Source organism: Lissotriton vulgaris, chromosome 1_1 (assembly GCF_964263255.1).
Source record: "Lissotriton vulgaris chromosome 1_1, aLisVul1.2, whole genome shotgun sequence".
NCBI lineage: Eukaryota > Metazoa > Chordata > Amphibia > Caudata > Salamandridae > Lissotriton > Lissotriton vulgaris.
In genome coordinates this window covers 1,660,882,662-1,660,905,030 of record NC_141685.1, presented here as the reverse complement: position 1 = coordinate 1,660,905,030, position 22,369 = coordinate 1,660,882,662, and the positions used below count along the sequence as shown (strand labels likewise).

The 22,369-nt window shown below is 46.8% G+C and overlaps 2 protein-coding genes across 2 annotated transcripts in view; one reads left to right on the top strand and one right to left on the bottom strand.

Annotated features, from left to right (window-relative positions):
* LOC147751001 (nucleotide-binding oligomerization domain-containing protein 2-like) overlaps positions 1-22,369 on the top strand; it is a 343,212-nt gene that overhangs the window by 3,248 nt on the left and 317,595 nt on the right. The gene's annotated exons all lie outside the window — the stretch shown is intronic.
* Positions 16,392-18,931, bottom strand: LOC147751002 (uncharacterized). Its single transcript, XM_086932016.1, has 2 exons — positions 18,782-18,931; positions 16,392-17,610 (listed from the first exon to the last, which is right to left on the bottom strand). The coding sequence occupies exons 1-2, from the start codon at positions 18,929-18,931 to the stop codon at positions 16,393-16,395; spliced, it is 1,368 nt and encodes a 455-aa protein (XP_086788142.1). The 3' UTR covers position 16,392.

The window sequence follows — 22,369 nt, the reverse complement described above, 5'->3', positions numbered from 1 at the left end:
AAGGGATATTCTGTATATTTCTGTTTGCATATGGTGGTTATGTAGGGAAGAGACAATTCTTGATTAGTTTTCTGAAAATAAGGTCGTTATCCGTGGATCTTATGTTGGGGGTAAATAGTTCCATAGTTTGGTTGCTTGAACAGAGAAGGATGTGCCACCCATGGTTCTTTTCTTGTACGTTGGGATTTTGATGCGAGGTGCTACTCTACAGCATAGATTCCTTTGTTGAATGTATTTGGTGATTTCATTCCTGTTGAAGACTGGTCCTGTTCCATGTATCGCTTTGTGAGTGATACAAAGCAGCTTGAACATGGATCTTCTGGCAACCAGTAACCAAAGCAGTGCTTTCAAGGCAGGGGAGATATGGTCTTGTGTCTTTATATGTAAGAATAGTCGGCAGCCGAGTTCTGAATCCGTTGTAATCTTTTAATAGTTGTAAAGGTTAAATGTGGTAGAGGGATGGCCATATGCGCTCATTTCAAGCTTTAGCAGACAAATGTAGCCTTCATTCCTCTCAGTTTTATTGCTATCTGCAACTGAGGCATGCCATGGAATTCTACAAAGATAGGCTGTTGGCACTCCCAGAATTGAATCTGCTTGAATGTCAGTTGGTCACTGATTGTTAGACCTGGCCGTTGTGACAGGTTTATCCCCAAACGTTTTGTCTTTTGCCTCCTATTTTTCTGACCCTGTTTTTGTTGGCTATAGTATTATTGGCACTTTACCACTGCTGACCAGTGCTAAAGTGCATATGCTCTCTTTAAAAATATGACATGATTGGTTATCCATGATTGGCAATGTTTGATTTACTGGGAAGTCCGAAATAAAGTGCACAGTGTGTGCCAGGGCCTGTAAATCAAATGCTACTAGTGGGCCTGCAGCACTGTTTGTGCCACCCACACGAGTAACCCCATACATGTTTCTCAGACCTACCACTGTAGGTACGCGCAGTTTTAAACATCCATGTTGCCCTGGCAAGTGCACCCACTTGCCAGGCTCCAACCTTCACTTTTCTGACATGTAAGACACCCCTATGGTAGACCCAAGTTATCCCCATGGGCAGGGTGCAGTGTATGTGAAAGGTAGGACATGTGCTGGTGTGTGTGACATGTCCTGATAGTGAAATACTGTGTATTTTGTTATTCACTATTGAAAGGCTATCTGTTCCATAAGCTAACATGGGAGTTACTTTGTAACATCTCACAAGTATAACTTTCCATAGGAAGAAGATGGAGAAATGAAGTTAGGCTCTCTGAACTCAGAATGTATGAACACACCTTTTGGTGAAGGTGGTTTTTAAATTCTTTGTTTGAAAATGCCACTTTGAGAAAGTGGGAATTTTCTTACTTTACCATCATGTGAGCCTCTGACTGTTTATGTATTCAGCGTCTGGTGTTGGAGTGGCAGGAGCAGGGGATGTGCATCCACTCTAGACAGTCACTGGGGGGGGGGGGGTTGAGGTGTGTCCTGCCTTGCCAGGGCGACTCATGCTGAATAGACAGAATTCAGAAGTGATTATATGGATACAATTATTCCAGATCAAAACAAACAACTGACAATAGATCAACACCCTGTATTGAACAGTTAGCCCAAGTAAGTTAAGATGACTTAAATTAGTGTGATGAAGGTCTGTGCTGACTCAAGCGGGAGACAGAAGAGAACGGTATGCTATCAGTAGAGCACTAATATATTTCTGCTAATTCGCTTTACGGGTGCGGGAGCCCTTATACTGGACTACTAGTGCCTTTGAAAAGGCGCAGCTACCCTTGTGAAGAAGAAGCAGTTTAGGCTCAGATTAGACAATCTGTATAAACTAGCAGATGAAAGGAGCAAGGTATGGGCTATATGTAAGTCAAATGAATGAACAATATGGGTCATTCAGGGCGTTACTTGATGGAGAACGATGTGTGAGCAGGCACAATTTTTGGGATGCGCTAGAACAGTGATTCTCAAAGTACGGCCCTGGAGCCGCTTGGGGACCTCTTGACCTTTACATGCGGCCCCCTGGTGAACGGCAGCATGAGCTGCTGTTTAGTTGCTGAACACTAATAATCAGAAAAACATGTTAAATAAACAAGCAAGCATTTATTAACCTGCAAATAAATGTGTGCCCATATATTTAATATTTGTTTCGACCTCTTTACATATTCCCTGACCCACATAGACCCCCTGCCACCAACCTGATGGCATCAGTCCAGCCCTCAGTCACATCAGAGACCGTACTTTGCGCCCCCTGGGCAAATGTTTGCGAGTACCCCTTGGCTAGAGGGTAAGAGGGTGCCTGAAGTGACGTCTGCTGCAAGAATCAGAGCATGAAAAAGCAGCCCGAGACAGACTCTAAAGAAGTCAAGAGCACTTTAAAGGCATAGAGTACACTCCTGTAGGAAGCAGGCTGCTATCACTGGAGGAGGGACTCTATGAAAGATATAGTTCAAGACAATTTCTGAAGTTCTGACTTCAGTGCGATTCGACTTTTGACTCCAGGCTCCGTTAATGGCAGTGTAACATTTATATCATTACTGACTGCTCTGTACTGTGCTGCTGCTCAGAAACTGGTGTAAAGTTAATACAATGTTTAGCCCAGTGTCCAAATAACAACTAAAAAACTTGACTCATGGGGAAGCTGGACGCCTATGGTACATTTCCAGCTCTTTGATACATTTCCCCTGGCTTGATGTGGGCAAGCTGAATCGAAGCCAATGTGCAAGAAGCTGTAATCAAACAAATGCATTCTATAAATTTCATCATGCTAAATATATGTTGATGTTAAAAATGGTACAAATACTTTTTTCTATACACACCAAACTTGATGATATAGCAGTGGTTGATTTTCTGTAGTTGCTATTGTTGTAGTTGGTTATAAAAAACTGGATATACTGATAAAGCACCTTGTGCGGTTATGTCAATTTCTTTAGCACCATGATATCTAAGTGGAATACTACTCTGTAATTCACATAACATAAGATGACATTGCACACTTCCTTGCAGTGCTCTGATTCTAATAAATTAAACTCTCATTTATTAGAAGTTTTGATTGTATCATTGACTTACAATACACTGAGGCCCTTGAGTAATGATACTGCTTGATGACTATGCAAGGACTGGCAATGGGCAAACCTGTATTGTTTGGGGAACCTAGGTACTGGTATATATCAAAACTACTGGGTTCCCTAAAGCATGTTCACATTCATATAGATAATGTATTATGTATAATAAGCTACTGGACAATTTTTAATAAGCTTCCAGGCATCACTTTTTGTTTAACAGTATATAATTTTTATTTTGGATAACCTAAATGGAACTCAAAGTTACTATAATTACAGGTGGCATGATAATAATATGAACAATTATACCAAAGTGTGAATATTAACAATACTTTTGCACACTTTAGGCAAAACACACCAAAGTTCAACACTATAGAACAAAACCACAACAAACCACATTACACAGTTTCATAGTAGCTGCTGGTTGAATTCGCATACATTTCCATCATCTAAATTATTTTTTGGTACTGCAAGTTATTTACTAAGAGCACCAATGTTTCTGTCCCACTTTGCACATTCTTGCAGCTTTCATCTGAGCACACAGTGACTTTCAAGAAACAAACATGTCACAACTCTGTAACTCTGAAGAAAGCATTCTAAGTATGTGGCAGGCCGTCCTGACAAAATAAACAGAGCAGACATACTTCACTTCATGGAGATCTTGGTGTTTAATTAACACTCAAATGACAAGTAATTTTCAAAGGTAGTGCACAAAAGTGGAATCATGCATAGATATGTGAACAGATGCAATGTCATATTGCTCAGTAAGGTCTTGCCCAGTGTAATGTTTCCTTTTGATGTGAACAATGTGGAAGACAATATACAATTAACCAATTTTGTATGATTAATTAGCATGGATGTGTCGTAAACAATATAAATGCACTGGGGCAGATTTACAAGCCCCTTGCGCCACTTTTTTGTCACTTTTCCCACCTTAAAAGTGATGCAAAAGTGACGCAAGGGGCTTGTAAATCTGCCCCACTGTATTTAACAAAATAAAGCTCTAAAGTTGACATAACTAGGCCCCAAATCCACTCACAATGTTGTACACTGCACATTTTAAGCATGGTTTCTCATTCTTCAGTCTGTTCAGCTTGTGTCAAAATGGGTCTTTCAATATTTCATAAAAGGTCTATAATTCAACTAGTTTTACGGTCTTGTTGAGCGGTACTTTAAAATGTATTTCTTTATTGTGTTGCTTTTGTTGCTAACTTACTGAGCACTTCTGGTCAAATGTATTTCCTTGAGAGAGTGCTAGAAAAAAGTTATTTATTATATATAAGTTGTAGCACATTAGTTGTCTAATTTGCAAACAGCACCTTAAGGTAGTAGGGAGTTTGAACCAATATAGCACCTCAACCTGATTAGATCTATTCACACATGATTTGATGGACAACAATACAGCAGTTTTTGAAGTAAGGTAAACTACCCTAGGGGGAACCACTACTACCTTGTTTTGAAGTGATTATAGTTTTAGGAATGCCTTTGTTTTCTCTGTAGGGCCTAATATAGGATTATTCAATATTAGTAGAGTAAAAGTTATTTTTCATCTGGTGTTTCTTCTGTTTTACTTTTGGATATTACAATTTATAATTTGTTTCATACCACATTGACAGCATGAATTATCTGTTTGAAAAAGTATATACCACACTGTATTTGGAATATGAGACAGGACATTCTTGGCTTCCATTAAAGGGCAGACTCAGTTTCAGTCTGCATAATTGCTCTGTACTCAGGACTTTTTCCTTGCTCTCATTGAATGCAGGCTTCTTGTAGGTCTTCTTATTGGCTTTATTCTCAGAATCTTTCATGATTTTATCTTGCCTGTAAAAACTGAGCAGTACCTCGGACAATTTGCACTTTGAATCATTATCTACCTTGTGATAGGCAGTATTGGGGTCTGGCTAGTAAATAGAGTAGGGCTCAGTTTTCATTACCTATGCTACTTCATAGTTGTTTAGATTTTTAGTATTTGAATTGAGCTATTTGCTTTTTTCCTCCTGTAATAAGTTCTACTTGAACCTTGTCCTGTGTGGATTTTCAATTAGGAATTTTCCCATGTGGATTATCTATGTGGGTTTTCTAGTAATCTTATATTTAATGCTTAGGGCCCTCTTCCTTTGGGACTCACACACAACCCCACTCTGTCCAATTAGCCCTTTTAATGGTAAAAAGGTTCAACAGCATCAATGTTTTGCTGCAAGTTATTTTTCTGCCTTCGCATTCACGGTTGCTTTGGGCTCCATAAATTAAAGAATTTCATATGCACTTCTTATACTAAAGGTTATATGATGTCACAGTAAAGATGTGAAAGTGACATTCAGCATGTAGCACCTGTTATGTTGGGCAAGTGCTCCAAGTTATCCTCCCTTACTGCATGTGCCTGCCACAGCCTGATGTACTCCTGGTGATGAACAAGATTCTCCAAATCATAATCTAAGTTGGATACATCATGTTGTTTTCAAGTGTCTTGAACACAGATCCTCTGGCATCCATGTCCCTGCCAAAGGGAGACCATTATCCTGTCTCCAGTAGGTGTGTACAAGCAGGAACAGGACACCATTGAGTCTAATAAATTTGAGAAGACATGTCAGGTGTCGCATACACAGAACTGTGCATGGAGACTTGGAACTTGTAAATGCAAGGCTCATCCCCATGACACAGGTATCCTAATTGAACTGGGGAATCTGGGTCTTTTGCATAGAAGCTGTAAGAGTCTTACCTGGAGATGCTGGAACCTTGCTAGAAGCTGGGGGAGGAGTGTCAGAAGCTGCAGCAGTCTAGGCAAAACTGGACACTCGATGGCAGGAGACCTGACAATAGCGCTTTGACAGGGGAATACGTTCCAAGTTGACCAGGTTTTGCTGGATGCAGCTGATGAAATGTAAAAAATCAAATCAAAGATTTTTGCTACTTCTCGTTCTTCTTCTGTTTGTACTAACAAATGTGGAGGTCAAAGATCTCAAAAAGCTTAAGCAGAGATGTATGGAAGATTGAATGCTTTTTCCACTGAGATGGCAACTTTAAATTCATGCCGACTAGGTTTATAGTTTGGAGCACTGGGTGAGAACCCATAGATCTGAGGGAAGACGTGCTTTGAGTAAGAAGAAGTTGTAACTTTATTGTGGCCAGCATTGCTCTATGCTCTGGTATCAGAGGCCTGCTTTTCCTCAGTAATTAGAGATAATTAGATTTGATAGGCTTGTTAAGCATTATTCTCAGGGTTAAAATAATTGTTAAAAATTCAGTTATTCAGCACCATTGACTTCCTGCGATAAAATATCCTCTATTTGCTTTTATAAATAAAGATAAGGAGTTTTGTAGAATGGATGTGCATTACTTTATTCAATTATTTCATTCTTTAACCTATAAGCTAATGGTATGCTTTGGTATGTTGCCTCATTTCCCAAAATGAGTTTCATGGTTGTGCAGGTAAAGCTTACTCCTGGCAAATGCTCTTGAATAAACAATACAACACATTCTTCTAAACTAAAATGTACAATGTAATTTCTATCAGTCGTACTCAGTGAATTCATGATAAAAGGTTTATTTCACTGAAAATGAGAGGCTTGTATTCACATCACTAAAAGTCCCATTGAACACTTGCGGATAAGTGTATAAAAGTGTCAAGTGACTGAATGGCCTACCCACAGTATAATGGATGAATAAGAAGATCACACAAGACGGTCAGACTTTGTATGAACATGTGTGTCTTCATTTGCTGTGCTTTGTATATTGCATGTAAATGATGCTGATCTATGAGTCACATTTATTTTGTATGCTCAATGTTAACTTTGGAGATCAATAACCAAAATTTTTAAAGAAAGGTGTCCCGTAAATTCTTCTGTAACAAATATTTCGCGGAAGCCCTCAAGCACTTGATTATAACTATATTGTCAGTTTCAACAAATTTGCCTGTTAGATGCTCCTTGTAATAAAGCTATAATGGTCGAGGAATAGTGGTCCTCGGATACCTGATAATCTTATAGATTTTTGTTGAAAGAATAAGCTGGAAAAGATATATTGTAAGGAAGCATACGCATGCCATGAAAGATAGCTCTGCGACAATTTGGTCAGTGTGTGATTCAGAAGCTAGGTGATATTATATTAAGAAAGAGCATTACACTAATGTTGTCTGGCTACTATGTTACTTGTGGTCTTCTTGTCATGTAGGTCAGTCATACCATGGATATCTTGCAAACCACTATGGTGTGATGAATTTTAAATACAATGGGCTGTCACATGAGTTATGGTTTACATGCATATATCATTATGTTCTGTATTTTGTTCACATGTTAGTAGGAAAATAAACCCCTTAGCTGGTCATAAGAAGGCTCAGTCACAATGTTTGATTTATGTAATCTAAAATGGAAAGGGCTAGCATTAGTCGTTTCTGACAGGGTAATGTGGATAACATGTTGTATTGCAGGGAATTTCAAAGTATCACCCAAAAAAGATTATAAATATCTCCTATAACATGAAGAAGTTAAACCAGAGACTGTTTGACACGATTCATCTTGTGAGTCTGAGAGCCATGCACAAATAATATTAAAAAGGAGAATCATTTTTTATATTGTGAATATTTAAAGAGGTTGCATATTAATGATATATGCACATATTATGTAATGTGTGTGGCAGCCTAATGTATTTGATACTCCTCACAGCATGGTGGTTTGCGTGATACTGCAGTACCTCCGATTTATATTCCACAAGACCACAGTGACACTGTAGTCACACCGAAATGATGTAAAAAAAAAACAATACACTACCTTGGTCTTTTCTAATATCATCTTCAATCAACGTAGGTATTCTAATCATAATATCCAAATATTATCTACTTACTACCGTAATACATTTTCAGAATATCATCCTTACCTTCATCAATCTCCTATTCCCTATTGGATTACCCCCTAAATGATATGTGTGCTCACTTTGCACTTAATCAATGTGCATGGCCGCCTCCATGCTTCTACCTTAGTAACTGATTTATGTTCGGTTTCTCCTATACAAATCGAAATAAGGTGATGTTCTAACTTAATAGCAACCACCTAACTTCTGGATCTTATACTAGTTAAAATGCTTCTGGTGTTTCATGATAGGTTTAATATTCCCTATGGTGCGATTTGCCTCCTTAAGGTGTTCACCGGACCTATGATTATCAGGTATCAAATAAGTGCTATTCTTGGACCAAAATTGTTTTATGACACATATATGTCAAGAATACCTCAAACAATATGTTAGCTATATTTGCCATTTGACCATAACTAAAGAAATGGATACTGCTTAGTTTTAAGAGCTTATCGTTTTTGCAAACAACAACATAAGCATATTCACCTGAGTACCACCCAGATAAGCATGGGCAAATTTTGCGAATCTCGCGTTCGCGAATTTTGCGGATTTGCGAACTCGCAATCCGCAAAATCCGCAAATTCTCGCGAATTTGCGGATTTTTTTTTTTTTGTGTTTGCGCGGGTTTCTGCCAGTTCGCGAGGGTTTTGTACAATGTCGCAAATTGCGAACTTACCTGTCGGGTCGCAAGTTTCGCGAACTTGTTGTTTCTACGTGTCCAGCCTGTTTGGGACACTCTTCTTCATCACTGCCACTCTCTGTCACCACTGCCACTCTCTGACTACTCATGCCACCCTCTGGCCCACCCATGCCACCCTCTGTTTCATCACAGCACCCTCTGGTTGTCCAGTCAGTGTACATTATTGTGGCAACGCAAGCACACCTTCCCTGCCTCAAGTGACCTGAATTAATTTGGGGCTGATTAATGTGTCACAGAATATTTTTTTAGCTGGCACCTGCTTCCTTAGTGCTTCCTGATTAGTGATCTTTTGCACTTGCTAAGTGCTTTCATTGTTGCAAAATTAGTTACAACACCTGCCCTGCCCCAACTGACAATAATGAATTAGGGGCTGATTAATGGATTTGAACCTCCAGCCTGGCTCCTGCTTGTCTCCCTTAGCTGTAATTCAGGACCTTTGTGGCATATGTGTAACTATTCTGAGGTTCAGAGCAGGGTCACATAATAGTTGCAACTGGCAACTGAACTCTGGAGGGGCCCCTCAGGAAGCACTACAGGAAATGGCTACTAATGATGAGCCTGAACTTTTGAACCTGGTAAGTAGTTTCAGTTTTGCTAAGATCGTATTTCTGCAATTTTGCACTTATTCGCGGGGCGCGAAGTTGTACTGGGAAGCCGCGAACTCACGCGAACAGTGCGAGCAGTGCGAGCAAAATCCGCTGCTCGCGGATTTGCGGATTTTGCGGGAGATTCGCGAATCTCGCGGATTGCGAATTTACCGAAAATCCGCAAAATCCGTGAGCGAAACGGATTTTCCGCCCATGCTTACACCCAGATATATTTTTCACATGAGAGTTCACCACACACCTGCATTAATTCATGTATGAGCATTTTCATAAACCTTTAGTTAGGTGTAAACAAGTTATTTATTTGCAGTGATATACATACCTTGCAAGAATGATCCCCAGATACACTGCATGTGTGTAAACATTAGACTGTAGGTATTTGGTTTAGAAAAACGGCATACATTATTCAACTACGGTTGCGTTGAGAAGGCCCAGCCTGTACCTGTATAACAGTGAAACAGGTGTTGGCAAGTTAGGCCACATAAAACTATATCGATTATTGGATCAAGCTGGAAATAATTAAAATAAGCAATGTACATTCACGCTACGAGCAACCTCATATTAGCTATTAGAACTGAATAGAGGACATTATATTCAAGGATGTAAACAGTACTGCCTACCACCTAACTATTGTACTATGACAATCCCTGGTCCAGGTACAACAAGTACACAAAGGATGCTATTACGAAAGACTAAACAATATATTTAAGAATTCAAAAACTTGTGGTTGTAAGTTTTATATTCAAATGTTTTGGTGATTGTGTGTATTATTTGATAATGTGCTATTGTGTTTAGGGTACTACAGAACACCAATGTATGTAAAACTGCATGGTAAAAAGAAGGATGATGTGCATTGTCCAAAAAAGAGCTAACTCTTAATAATGATCAAATTGTAAAGTTATATATAAGAGCTTATATTTTGATGAGGGTGGTCCATTTGCTTTGCTGTTCCTGAAAGACAGAACAAAAGTGGTTGGTAGAGGGTCTTTTTGCTTGTTTAGGCTTTACATCTGACCATCAGTTTGAGGGTGGAAGATGGTGGGGAAACAGACTTCTAGTTGTAGAAGCCAGCGCAATTCTTTTAAAAATGAGCAGTACATATCAGCCGTGGTACATGTACGTTTGAGCGGTGGGGCCGGGTTGGGGGTGTATTCGACAGACGGCCGCGAGGGAAAATTAAATAAATAATTATTTTTTCCCATTCGTCTGTCTGCGAAGCTAACCATGCCTGTCTAGCCGCCACCATTTTGAGCAGGTTGGCGGCTTACACATCAACTGCCTCCTATTTACGAGTCAAGTGAGCATGGGTGCATGGCGGGTGCGCCGCTGACATGCCGAAAGCAATCCAGTCTGCACTCGTCCATGCCTGGACGACGCCAGATGCTAGGACCCTGCTTTCTTGGAATGACACCATGGTAAGCTCTATGGTTCTGTGATATTCTATACCTGTGCTTTTTCATTTCTGGACTAATTTTAAGACTATAAAAACCTCTATGTGGGATTGCAAACAGCGCTTTCCTTTATTAGAGCCTCCAATTTCATGCAATTATTGCTGCTTCAGGTGCCTTCATTGTAGACCGGGTGATAAATTGACCACTGACAAACATTCAAATAATGTGTTGCATTTGTTGGATTCCGCTTAAAGTCGCTTGACTCCCCCCTTGTCTATTAAACTTTTGAGAAAGGGAATGTTGGACCTTCATTGTAATGTTACATTACCTCTGCGTTAGTCTTCCTCGACACATGACTAACAACGTGAGCTTCAGCTCCACACCAGAACCCTCCAAAGCAAAAACAAGTCAACCTCCCATGCCTCCCATCCCTTCCCAATATGGCAGACACAATACACCCTTGACCTCTGTAAGAGGCGGGCCGGCCCAACACTTCAGCCTGTTTTTTTTTGTTCTGCGATGCAGTTCTTCCAGAGTACAGGTAAGTGGGGCAAGGTCCTGCTCCAGCAGGTCCTGGGGCCCTGGGGGGAGGCCCTGCTCTAGCGGGCTCACTCACTGGTTCCTCCACCTTCTGGCCCTCGCACTTGTGGTCTGTCCTGCGCCCCCCCCCACCTTATGACTTGATGCCCTGCTATAGCGGGCTCTGGCGTTGTGGGTTATGCCAATCTCTGTGGGTTCTGGTGGGGAGTGGCTCCGGCCCTGCTCCCAGGGCGGCTGCGAGCTTGTCACGTACATGAATGCACGAGGGTTCCCGGCCCCCTCTGATGTTTATATGTACAGTTGGGGCCTCGGGGCTTGGTTGGCCTCTGTCCTCCTTCGAGTATCAGCCATGCTTGTCTGATATGAAACAGTTGTTTATTGTGTTATGTCACCTGCCGGTCATTCTCAAATAGACTGTTTTTGGTACGGAGCATTTCAGGCCTCTGGCCTAGGGCCCGACTTGACCTGCGGCTGCCTTTCCCGCTCGTTGATTCCGTCTGTTTTTCCCTCTGTCGGGGTGGGCGGGTGTCCTGTGGTTTCCGCTCCTCCCCGCTCGTCTGGTGGCATTTCTGCCCGGCTCTTGCGGGCTCTGGGGCATGGGTAATCGTGACCTCTCAGCCATGCATCCTTCACTGGTCGATTATTCAGTGAGTTGGTTTACAATTGAACATCTGTGACCTTTTGAATTGGTGGCGGTTCCGCTGGCGCTCACCTGGCGGTGTTGTTGCAAGGAGGCAGAAGCATAGGCGATGGTATTTTGTCTGCCTGCGGTTGGATTGCTTTTCACGGGCTAGCGCTTGCTGCTCCTGTCCCACGGCTGCAGGGCTGCACTGCGTTTGTAGTGTTGCCTTGTTTTCGCTTCTGCGGTGTCTTTTGTGCCTCCCCATTTCGCACATTACTCTTGTTTTTTTTCAATGTTGGTTGTTCACTGCCTCCGAGATTTGGGTTGTCTTTCAGCTGTTTTCTTCTATGATTTCTGGTGCTGTGTTGTGCCTTGCTTCTGTACCTATGTTTGTTGACGGCTCCTTGCTCCTTTGAATGCGCGCCTCATTGGTCTCCCGCTGCGCTGGTGGCTCAGTGGATTGATGCATCCGCTATAGGGGCGGGCCTGTGTTCGACCTCATATTTACAGGTTCATTTCCCAGCTTGTCTCGGCTTGTGACCCAGGTTTTGCGGGTATGGCGCCTTGGTGAGTGGTCTACATTGTTATTTGTACTTGTAAGGGGAAACCAAGGTTCGCTCCTCTGAGTCTACGGCACATCCTGTGATTCCGGGCAAATCACTTAAAACGTTTAGGGAAACGGAGCATCGCACATTTGTTGTGGGAAGACAGCATTGAGCGCATGGTCAGCGACTGGCTGCCGCCCCACCCCCCATCTGACCACACCAACACCTGACACATGAACATGATACCTGGTTATCTTTGGAAGGCGGGAGGTCGCGGGACCTCCCGGCCGAATTTATTAAGATATGAAATTAAAAGGTTTTTAATTGCATGATCAACAATTTATACAAAAATCAGCAGGACATTAGATACAATATTGTCAACAAGTTTGAGAGGCTAACCTTAACAGAAACTCTAATACAGATTGTTTCCTAACCGAAGCTAACATCCTCATCTTGATTTTTGTATACTACATTTCTGGCCATATGGCAAGGTCGCTAACCGGTGTCAGGTCCTACTAGCTGCGCCTTACCTAGTGATGTGCGCATGCGCAGCCGGTCCTGGTAATTACCCGGTCTACGCCGTGAACTCCATTTACCCACTAAAGGAGGGCCCTTACTCTGCGCCATCCGGTGACGTCATAAGTATGCGCGCGCGGGGTGGCTACCAGCCTAAGGAAAGCGTGACTACTCCAACCCGCGCCCCTTTGAAGCACCAGTTACCTTGCCCCTGGAGTTCTTGGAGTGGCCAATGGCCCCTCCCCCTGGACGGGAACCTCCCATGGATGATGCCCGCCCCCTCAGACCTTAAAATAGCTGCTCACCGGTCATGACCTTACCGCATGCCCCAAACCTAATAAATACGACGACCTAGGAGAAAAATTCTAATGACAACTACTCTAGCTAACACATCAAAACATCAATTTAAAGCTACAAAGGGAAAAAAGTCCTAAGCACAATTGCAATATCATAACATGTTTCATCACAGTTCACTAAAAGGGGAAAAAATTCCTAAAGAAAGCATCATCAGCATAATATACAAACCAGACACAGATCACTTATGCATATCTTAGTGGAGAAGTGTGGCTCAATGGTTAGAGCGGCAGACCTTGATGCAGAAGGCTGGCCAGGGACCAGGGTTCGATTCCCGCATCGGCGGGATCGGGCTTAAATTCCTCTGACTGGATATTCTCGCCTCAGTGCCGAATCTAAGCATGGGCCCCACGCTGCAACTCTGGGCAATAGCTTGCTTAGTCTCCACAACGGCCCCCGATGCACAAGGGATGCCTGGTTTCACCATGGGATGCCCAGGAGTGGACACCCCACAAGGAAAAGCCAGGAGGGGTTCCCTTGTGGTAGGAGTACAAGCGCCGGGATACTTACGGGTGACTGTTCGCGCTATACAAATACAACACATTTACATATCAAGGATCTCAACAAGCACCTACAGATTACGCTTAAACTAGACTAAGACAACATCAATCATTTAGTTTCAGGGATGGTGGGTGGGAAAAAACAAGAAGCCCCGAGCGCGGGGCACAACACGCTGTGGGGGAGCGTCCAGGGAGAAGAGGGTCTCCTGGGCGCTCCCCGCTTCTTTATCCCCAAGGGGCTGGGTGGGGGTGGCTACGCCCCCACCCAGCCCCTCCCGGCACGCCCGCCCCTGACCCGGACATCCTACCATGGTATCCGGGTCAGGGAGGGCACCAGCCAATCGGTGGTGGGGCGCGCCCAGGAGGGCACGCCCCACCACCGAGGGGCACAAAGGGAGGGGGCGATCGCCGCGCCGCCATGCGGGCGGGGGGGCCAAGAGCCCCCCCTTTTCACATGGTCAGTGACTGGCTGCCGCCCCCCCCACCCCATCTGACCACACCAACACCTGACACATGAACATGATACCTGGTTATCTTTGGAAGGCGGGAGGTCGCGGGACCTCCCGGCCGTATTTATTAAGATATGAAATTAAAAGGTTTTTAATTGCATGATCAACAATTTATACAAAAATCAGCAGGACATTAGATACAATATTGTCAACAAGTTTGAGAGGCTAACCTTAACAGAAACTCTAATACAGATTGTTTCCTAACCGAAGCTAACATCCTCATCTTGATTTTTGTATACTACATTTCTGGCCATATGGCAAGGTCGCTAACCGGTGTCAGGTCCTACTAGCTGCGCCTTACCTAGTGATGTGCGCATGCGCAGCCGGTCCTGGTAATTACCCGGTCTACGCCGTGAACTCCATTTACCCACTAAAGGAGGGCCCTTACTCTGCGCCATCCGGTGACGTCATAAGTATGCGCGCGCGGGGTGGCTACCAGCCTAAGGAAAGCGTGACTACTCCAACCCGCGCCCCTTTGAAGCACCAGTTACCTTGCCCCTGGAGTTCTTGGAGTGGCCAATGGCCCCTCCCCCTGGACGGGAACCTCCCATGGATGATGCCCGCCCCCTCAGATCTTAAAATAGCTGCTCACCGGTCATGACCTTACCGCCACAGGCCAGCATTGTTAACCGACGATCTGGCCTCCCCCTACCTAGACCCAAATCAGCAATCTTGTTTAGCAAAACCCTCTAACCAGGCCCAGATATTGTTAGACCACAAAACATTCCCCGCCTCAGTCAAGTGTACTCCATCCCCTAGGTAATACTGTTCGCCCCAGATACACCCATGTGGAATCGTCTGCAACCGGGGGGCCCGAAAAAGTTTGTCCAATTGCGTGTTGATCCTCTTTACCGAGTGATTCAACGCCCTAACCGAGTCCCCCCCTCGCCACTGCCACCGAGGGATAAGTTGCGACCATACTACCGTGCAACCCGGGCAAGTCCTGGCCACCCACCCCGCAGTGGAGATGATCTCCTCAATAAGGATGCGTCTCCCCAATTTGGCCAAATCATTCTCCCCCAGGTGAAGTATCACCACTGACGGGGGGGCGGGCTGTTGAGCTAAGAGTCCCTGGAAGAAGTCCTTGAACTGGGTGAGACATAGACCCCCTCTCCCGAAGAATGAAATGTCAAACCCCTTTTGCGCAGCCCTTTTTCTACGGTCTCCTGAAAGAAAAACACATTCAGCACGCCTCACATACGAGTGACCCACGATCCAAACCATTTTCTTGTGTTGATCCCGATGCTTGTTCCGTGATGGCGTAGATCGTTGATGCCCGGTGGAGAGTTCCTCCCCTGCGTCACAGGTTTGAGAAACTGCAAAAAACCAAAAACAAACCGGGTGTGAGCACCATCCTGTCACAACATGTCAATTCGCACATATCGTTTATAACATTCAGAGGACCATCTCCCAATTTCCTTCACATTTTTAACCGGGAGGCCCCTTGCCACTTCCTCAGTTGCTGCCCCAATCCTAAATGAGTGAGTGCCAAATTCCTTGGGGTCCAGACCTGCCTGTCTGATCGTCAGCTCCAAGACCCTTCTAAACTGGTACCTGGTCAAGGGCATACCGTCGGCGTGACACAACAGTGCACCTCCCGCCGTGCCCCCTCGCTGTTTATGGAAGATTTCCACATGAGCAACCGGGCAGCAAGGATTGGCACGGGCTCGGTGGAGCACTATGGTGTGACCCCGTGACTCCTGGTCGGTTTTGGATTTCTGAATTGTCACCCACATGGTATCTTCCCTGATCTTTACACAGGCCCCTTGTAGGCCGCCCTGCTGATCATGTTTGGACGCTGCTACCAACTCACCAATTCTCAAAGCCCCATAGAAAGCCAGGGAAAATGCAGCTTTGAACAGAAGTACCTCCCACTCCGAGCTACAGACATTGTGCAGTGCCACCAATAAAGATGTCAGCCGTGCTAGCCCAATGGGCCTTCTTTTATCAGCAGGGTGACCCTGTAAACGGCGCCAACCCCTCAAGGCCTTGCGCACCATAAAGGTGTTAGTGGGGTCTCGCATGCCCTTAGCCTGCGCAAAGAAGGAGACCGCCGCCCTATGCTTGCTCGCAGCCGCTACGGAGCGACCCTCCCTGTGCATCCCTTCTAAGTAGGCCGCAAAGCTGTCCTCCTGTGCCCACCTAACCTCCCATTCCTGCCCCAAGAAAGTACGGTAAGACAAAAACGCCCCTTCGTAAGCCGTCTTGGTCCTGGGGGCTAAGCTAGCAACCACGAGGTCCTGTAATCTGGGGCACCAATCTGCCAAAGTACTGCCGGGAAGTGAGCCGGAGAGGGGTCTGCTGCAGGAAGATGTTCCCTGAAAACCTGCATTTTAAAGCGAGAGAGGGAGTCAGCTGCATTATTGAGAATGCCAGGGACATGCTTGGCTTTGAAGACCACATTCATTTTCAAGCATTGCAACACAATCTCCTTTATCAGGCGCAGTATGAAAGGACAGCGCGCCCCCTGTTGGTTTATGCACTCCACCACGGTCATGTTATCTGACCAGAACACCACTGATTGATTACATAGGTGTTCGGGCCAGACCTTCAATGCCACCCAGATTGGGAAGAGTTCAAGGAAGCCAATATTGGTGGTCAAACCCCATGCTCTCCATTCTTCCGGCCATCGTTGGGCGACCCACTTGTTCCCCAGGATGGCGCCAAATCCCACACTACCAGCCGCGTCTGTCCATAAACCCAACTCAGCTGATGTGGTGGGAGGACCGGGCCACACTACCCTGCCATTGAAACCCTCCAGGAACGCCATCCATATGAGCATATCCTGGCGAACTTCAGATGACAACCTCGTGCGGTGATGTTTCTCCCGTAATCCCTTCATTGCCTGGGCAATGGAGCGTGAGAACGGGCGTGCCATAGGGATAACCCGCAGAGCGAAGTTCAGTTGCCCCACCACCTCCTGTAATTGTTGCAAGGAAACCTTGTGTTTGCGTAGGCATTGTCGCAGCGCTGCTCTAAACCTAGACACTTTGTCCTGGGGCAACCTGAAGCATCCTTCCACTGAGTCAATTTCGATACCGAGAAATTCCAAGCAGGTGGATGGCCCAAACGTCTTCCCCGGCGCTAGCGGGACCCCAAAAGCCCGCATGAGCACGCAAAATTCCTGCAGTGCCCAGGCACACTCCTGAGAGCCCGCCGCACCTAAGAAGAGAAAATCATCCAGGTAATGCATGACCTGCTGGCGTCCCATCGCCTGTCTCATGACCCATTCTAGAAAAGAGCTAAACGTCTCGAAATATGCACATGATATGGAACAGCCCATGGGCATGCATTTATCCATGTAAAACTTGTCTTCAAAAGTGAAACCTAGGAGATGATGATCAGCTGGGTGGACTGGGAGGAGACGGAAAGCAGATTCTATGTCTGACTTTGCCATCAGGGCCCCTGGCCCCAGGGCACGCAACAGGTCCACCGCCTGGTCAAATGAGGCATATTTTACACTACAAATCCCCACATCAATCGCATCATTCAAAGACGCTCCTCTGGGCGCCGACAGGTTGTGGATCAGTCTAAACTGGCCCTTCTCTTTTTTGGGAACTACTCCTAGTGGTGAACACACAAAATTGGGGACGGGCACCCTCACAAATGGGCCAGATATCCTGTCCAGAGACAGTTCTTTGCTAATTTTTGCCGCCACCACTGTAGGGTTGAGTTTCACTGACAATTGATTCTTGCAATGGGCGCTACCTGTGTACCCCCCTGCCGGGATCCTAAAGCCTTGGGAGAAACCTTCCTGAAGTAGTGTGGCTGCTGTGTGGTCCGGATATCTATTTAACCATGGGATCATTGCCAGAACATCTACAGGCGTGGGGGTACCCAACTTGTTTGTACTACACTGGCTTTCCTCTTCCCCTCTGACCATGGTTGCCCTGCTTGGACCTGCAAGATGCTTCTGGGTGAGAGGGATGACCACAGGCCCCGCATGCATGTTTAAATCTACAGGTGCCCGGGGCCCTTGTGCAGGTGCGCCTATTAAAATCCCAGCACACCCCTTTCTTCTCTGACCCGCCGCCCCTATTCCTACCCGGGACCTCACCCGCTTGGGGTGGCCGAAAGGGCTGTTGAGGTCTGGCGGAAAAAATCTTGACTGCACTGGTGGACTGATGGGGGGGGCGAGCTCTCTGAGAATTGCTGATGCCATGACATAGAGTCAACCTTGTCCCATGTCAGTGATGGATTAAATTCCAAGGCTTTCCTGAAATTGACATCATACCCTTTCCACGCATCCCCAGAGTACTGTTCACTCCACCCCACAATCCTGCTCTGATAGCACGCTAATGGCGCCTGCACATTGGGGGGTCGTTCAGCCTTGATAGCTGTGAACACTGCGAAAGCCCTGATCCAGTTAAGCAGAGTTTCTTCCACCCTAAATCTAGAACACTGTGCCCTCCATTCACTTGGATGCATCCACTCCTTTAGCGTCTTTGCATGCTCCATTTCCCTATTATCAAGCAGTAATGAATAAATGTACACATATTTATCAGCCCAAATCATCTCCTTCACAGTCTGTGACACATGTTGTGCTAAATTCTCACTCCTGGAGGGTATAGAACCATCTCCCAAGAGAGGCAGCGCCACCTCCTTACCATTTCCAGGCACCTGGGCCGGCTGCCCACCACCTCCGTTCGGTTGGGCGAGACTGGAACCTGCGAGGGAAGAAGATGAGGGCACTGCAGTACTGTCAGCCACCGCTGCAGATTTAATCTTTTCCACCAATTTTTCCGCTTCTGCGGCATGATCTGACGAAGCCGGTAACACCCCCCCCTTCTGTAACCACGGCATCAAGGCCGTTATCTGAGATACCAGTTCAGGGGGGATTGAGTCTAAATTGCCTGCTGGGACTGCCGGCGCCACCGGGGGCATAACCGGCGGCAGAGGTGTGGGGGGCAAGGGCGCTGCCGGTGGCGGTAAACCCGTAAGTGGGGTGGGCGCCACGGGTGAAGGGGCAGGCCCGGCAGGGGGGGGCGCCGGCGGATTGACAGGGGCTGGCGCTGCAGGAATAGGAACAATTGGCGTAGGTGCCAGAGGCGCTGGAGCCGCAGGAACAGGTACAATAGGTACAGGAACTAACGGCTCTGGGGGGGGGCGCAGTGTACCTGGGCTTCTTGGCCTTAGACCTCTTAGGCGGGGTAACAAAATCCCCCCTTGGCAAGGGGGCTGTCCTCTGGCGAACAGGCCTACCCGATGGGCCAGGAGCCTCATCAAACCTCTCATTAAAGCGAGCCTCTAATTCATCAATTTTCCCCAATCGCTTGTTAATGTTGCTCATTTCAAGCATCATGGTCTGCATCATAACCTCCATCCTGGACCCTCCTTTACCACCCCTTGGCCCTGGCATGTTCAAAACCACCAAGGACTGCCTACACTCCTAATGATACAATTGTGCGTACTCGCGCTATGTACCTTCACCAGATGGAGGATGTCCAGGGGGCTGTAAGCACCATGCAACGGCGGCCGCAACACCACCGGCTTATCCGGCTATGTCAGGGGTGAGTAAACCTAGTGTAGACCCACCCGGCGGCAACCAGGAGCGATGAAATGCTAGCCCCCCGTTCTCCCCTTACCGACCAATCCCGCGTGCTCCGCGCCGGTATTGCGGCCTACTCCACGTCCTCGAGTTGATCAGTCAAAATGCAGCAATGTTCTCTTTGATTGCCTGTAATAGAAAATGTATTAATACCTGGGAGTATGAGGCAGGAGAAACCTTTATATTAAAGGTGGTTGGACTACCTTTTTGTCCACAACCCTCCAGCCTATCTCTGCCTGTATGCCCCAACAATTGAAAGCACCCCTGATGTCTATTTATACAGGTCCCACAATGTAACTGACACCCAAAATTGGTCACTCAAACAATGTGCATCAACATGAATCAGCCCCAATATTACTTCAAATTAATCGAATTCAACAATTAAATGCACCCTTTCCCCCTCGTCTACCATCCAAATGCTGCCTTGTTTTACCCTGCTTCACAACCTAAACAGCTCACTCGAACGGCCGGCCAATTCCGTTTAACTGCAAGGCGGGGAAAAAAGGACAAACAGATCAACAAAAACGCCCGTGTGAGGAGCGGAGGCACAGAATTAGTCAATCACTGCTCTGGGTCTCCCATCCATTGGCTACCCTGATCGACCCTGCTTCGCCTCTCCTTTCACGCGATGCGTTGCTGAAACAGATTCCCGCCCGATTCTTACCGCCGGCGGGAAGCCCAAGAAGTGCAGCACACAATAAGTTAAGCGACGCGGGCGTTATTGAATCAGTAATAGTATCTGCAGTGCCGTGCTAATGGCGAGCACCCACACTCCTCCACAAAGCCGGAATACGGCTGAAAGACTTCCGGCCCCCACCTCAAAAAAAGGCTGTAATCGGTGCAGACCGCCGCTTGGACCCTGAACAAGCTGCCACTGCTACTTGCGGCGCCGGACGACCTCTGCTCCAACCGACTATATTCCTCGATCCGCCGGCCTGTCGAACCAAACAAGGGGGAAGAACGCCGACCCTGCTCCTCGATCCTTCGGACGACCTCCGCTGCGTTCCTGCGACAAACCGACGGCCTGGAGAGGAAAGAAAAACACGAAGTCAAAAAAACAAGAAGCCCCGAGCGCGGGCACAACACGCTGTGGGGGAGCGTCCAGGGAGAAGAGGGTCTCCTGGGCGCTCCCCGCTTCTTTATCCCCAAGGGGCTGGGTGGGGGTGGCTACGCCCCCACCCAGCCCCTCCCGGCACGCCCGCCCCTGACCCGGACATCCTACCATGGTATCCGGGTCAGGGAGGGCACCAGCCAATCGGTGGTGGGGCGCGCCCAGGAGGGCACGCCCCACCACCGAGGGGCACAAAGGGAGGGGGCGATCGCCGCGCCGCCATGCGGGCGGGGGGGCCAAGAGCCCCCCCTTTTCATTCTCGACGCTGGGGGTCGGGATTCCACTCTCCCTACCAGCGCTAGATGTTCTGTGTCTCTGTGCACTTCGCTTACTCTCTCAGTGCGGTGCTTTCTGCCGTGAAGGCCTGTGTTCATATGTTTCAGGCTCTTCTCTTGGTGCCATTCTGCTTTTCTTTTGTTGATTGTGGGCCTTTGGATAGCAGTGGAATTCTGTTCTTCGGTGCCCAGATTCTTTCTGGGTGTCCGTGCTGGTCCCCAGGTTAGATGCCCAATTACGTGCTCTGATTGACACGGTGTTGGGTCCTTCCGGGTTTTTTCTCGGTCTATATTTCTTCTGTGTTCCGTGGGGTGGTACTCATTTCCTCCTGTGTGTTTTGCCATTTATGAGCTGGTTGTTCACGCATTCTTGGTCCTTTGACCTGGAGGGGTGTGTATTTCCCTTTCCAGGGCTGCACTTCCGGATTTTTGCACCTGCTTGGGGGCGGTCCTCTGTTCCTATTCTTCCTTCTCGGGCTGCTTCTGTAGTCTCTGGGTAGGTTTTGGCTTCTGCTCCTATTCCTGGAGTCTGGCTTTTCTTGCCTTGGAATGCGGCGGTGGTGTCCCCTCCTGCTCCATGTCTCGGCAAGCGTCCTTTGCACCCTCCTCCGCGTCGTGTTGTCACACTTCTCTGCTGGTGTAGGTGATACGTGTTCGCTTCTACTGCCTCATTCTGTGGGGCCTGGTGATGCCCGTTTGCTGGTTGTGCACATTGTTGTACTCCTCTCACGCTCCCATGCACAGGTTGTGACAGGTATTACCTGGTGATATTTTTGCTGGGTTCAGACTGGAATGGCATGGTGTGCAAAAGTAAACAATGGATTTGAGCCCAGTTCTCTGTACTGGGGTGAATGCATGACATTGTTCTGCTTTCTGTCCGTCATTTTTTTTTTTTTGCATTGTCTCCCCGGGTAGTTCGGGTTTGCCCAGTCGTTGGTCCTGTGCTCTCCATGCCGCTGGTTTCGAGCAATTCTGGCTGATTGGGTCCGGTTCCACGTGCTGTGGCTCTGTGGTTGGTCTCCTCTCTTGGGTGGCTGTCCCCCTTCGTCTGGTTTTGTGTACCCCCCGGCTGTTCAGGTCTGGGTTGTCTCCCTGATGAGGTCCTTCTATAGGGTGGGTTTTGGGCTCTTTGTGCCTGGGTGGCTGGCGATGCTTGCCTGGTCTGTCCGTTGTGAGTCCTCCCTGTCTGGTTGGTGCCGGTGCTCTGTGGGTTTTCCTGACTTCGCCTGTTCCTGTTGGTGTCCCTTCTCTTGCCCCGGTG